General features: G+C 39.0%; 1 protein-coding gene across 1 annotated transcript; it reads right to left on the bottom strand.

Moving 5' to 3' along the window:
- Positions 1-6: 6 nt before the first annotated feature.
- Positions 7-2,490, bottom strand: LOC119592761 (protein mono-ADP-ribosyltransferase PARP12-like; the record flags this gene model as incomplete). The annotated part of the gene is given in 1 exon segment (XM_037941693.1): positions 7-2,490. A coding segment is annotated over 1 exon segment (2,016 nt). The 3' UTR covers positions 7-466.
- Positions 2,491-2,530: the final 40 nt, after the last annotated feature.

Genomic DNA, 2,530 nt, shown 5'->3' on the forward strand with positions numbered 1-2,530 from the left:
TCTGACAGTAGCAATAGTAATACCTAGAGCATAAATGCGTATCCATAAGTTTCCTCTCATCGGTTACCCTTTAATATATTCAAGTACCTGTTTGGTTAATCTAAACTTTTATCAATAACATAACTGTCTTGATCTCTAGTTTTTTTCTAGGTCTATATGTAAATGGGTCAGACTTCGTCAGACTTCAACGTCTTTGGGAGCGTCTGTTACCTTGTGTCTACAAATAATTAGAATATCGTTGGAATGACCAACACTGACGTCACTCATGTAAGAGTGCCTATCAATCACCTACTAATCCTAAAGAAAGGTCTGCCAGGTATTTTTCAGTGAGGACTAAGTGCAGTTGTGGGGACTTCTCTACAGTACATTCTCTATACGAAACCATAACATAAAGCATACTTCTAAATATTCTGGTTCTGAATTTGCTAATATTATTACTCTATGAACTCAAGAATATAAATCTTTCTCAGTACCGGCAATCTCCATCATAGTACTTGACAATATATGCAGGATAATATTCGTCTTTGTTATACTTTACAAAGATGTTGGGTGCAAAATCATTATTACAGGTGGTATCAAAGCACCTACCAAATTCAGTATTTTGGGGAGGAATCTCCATGTCTCTGTTTCCCTTTGTCATTGTTCCTACAAGGACAAAAGCCACAAATACTGCTTTTAAACCTAATTTGCTTTCACTGTAGCTATTTGACAATCTTGAATCATTTGTGAAATATGTCCCTTTACCATAGACATTGCCTACGTTGGTGCCAAACAGCCGCCAATCAAAGCTTTCACTGCAGATCAAGTCGATTGCTCCATGCTTTGTCCCATGGAACAGGTACTGTTCGTTGATAAGGGATGCATCATTTTTGTATATGGACAAAAGAAGTTTTCTCTTGTTTTGGTAAGCTTTCCAGAGATGATTATTCTGAATGCGTTCCATGGTTGCGACACGAATATTCCCCATTCCGATTTGCAGCAGCCCTTTGATATACATAAATTCAGAAGAGGTTGCATTGACAGGGTGTCTCAAAAAGTTTCTATTCTCTGACAGATTTGAAAACTGACTACTGAATGAAGCATCTTGTTTTGAAGGGAGACATGATGGTCTTCTTCGTATTTTCCTTATTTTGTTGGTATCTCTATTTTGCTGATACATGTCCATAATGTTAATACTGTAAGGATTGCCACTCATTTTTACTTGCATATTTTGTGATCTAACACTTTTCTCATATTCCATTTGATCACTAAGTGAAATTATGTAGAATTTTTCGCTGGCTCCATCAGTGTATGGGTGCCAAATACCGCTATCATCTTCCCAGTACCAGATCCACCGTGTTGCTAAATTAATATCTACCATAATATCTGAGGGAGTTGATAGTCTACGTATGTTCTTACAGCTGTGCTCAGAGTGAAGTTTCATGGTCTCAAAATTCACAAACCACACTTTACTCTTGGACAAAAAGGAAAAGAATTTTGAAAATTCTGAATGGGTTCGAAGGTTGCGTTCCAGGGAAGGAAGCTCAATCTTTTCACTGTCTGGTCGACTGAACATTTCTTCTAGGTAGTAGGTCTGTCTGCGAGAAAATTTTGTCCATGAGTCATCAATCTGAACCTCCCATTGGTAAGGAATTTTAGCGTGAACTCTGGTACAGCCGCTTGTTGTACATCTGTTCCTGATACTAAACATACATATTTCACCATTTGAACCTTGTTTTTTAAATTTCATGCGTCTGTGATTATCCCGAATACATTCAGGGATATCGAAGCTTCTTCTGTTAGAGAATGTATTCCTAAGTAGTGTATTATGGTATGAAGTGAAATCGTGAGCATAGTCACACTTATTGCTTTTGCATTGTTCCTTTGCCCAAAAAAGACATATGTGGAATCGCCGGCAAAGCATAGCATGGCACCCATTCTTACTGTTGTATTGGGGGCATACACGTAACCCAAATTTATCTGGTATAAAATTCAGTGGGATATTTACAATTTGTGTTTGTTCTAAATTATTTGTTTGCAGATTAGGAATGACATAATCACTATTTACACAGTGTTTAACAGTTTGTTGAGCAGCCTTTACAGTATAAGGCTTTATTGCTACATTGTTTCCTGAATTGTTTATGTGCTGACTATTTAGACTTCTAATCTGCGATGTACTGACATTTGTCGACTGTAGACCAGTATGGCTTACTAGGTGAATGGCCGATGATGCTGACTGTGAGCCTGCTGAGTGGGCGGTCGCAACTGGCGAGTATGACCTTGTTGAGCTGATGACTCTTGATGCTGACTGTGAGCCTGCTGAGTGGGCGGCCGCTGCTGGCGAGTAGGAACTTGTTGAGCTGATGACTCTTGATGCTGACTGTGAGCCTACTGAGTGGGCGGCCGCTGCTGGCGAGTAGGAACTTGTTGAGCTGATGACTGTTGATGCTGGCTGTGAGCCTGCTGAGTGGTTGGCTGATGAAGTTGATCCCCAGTTTCCCATTATAGATTCTGTAAAAGAATAATAAAAATGATAATTATAATGATAATA

This window comes from Penaeus monodon, chromosome 30 (assembly GCF_015228065.2).
Source record: "Penaeus monodon isolate SGIC_2016 chromosome 30, NSTDA_Pmon_1, whole genome shotgun sequence".
Lineage (NCBI taxonomy): Eukaryota > Metazoa > Arthropoda > Malacostraca > Decapoda > Penaeidae > Penaeus > Penaeus monodon.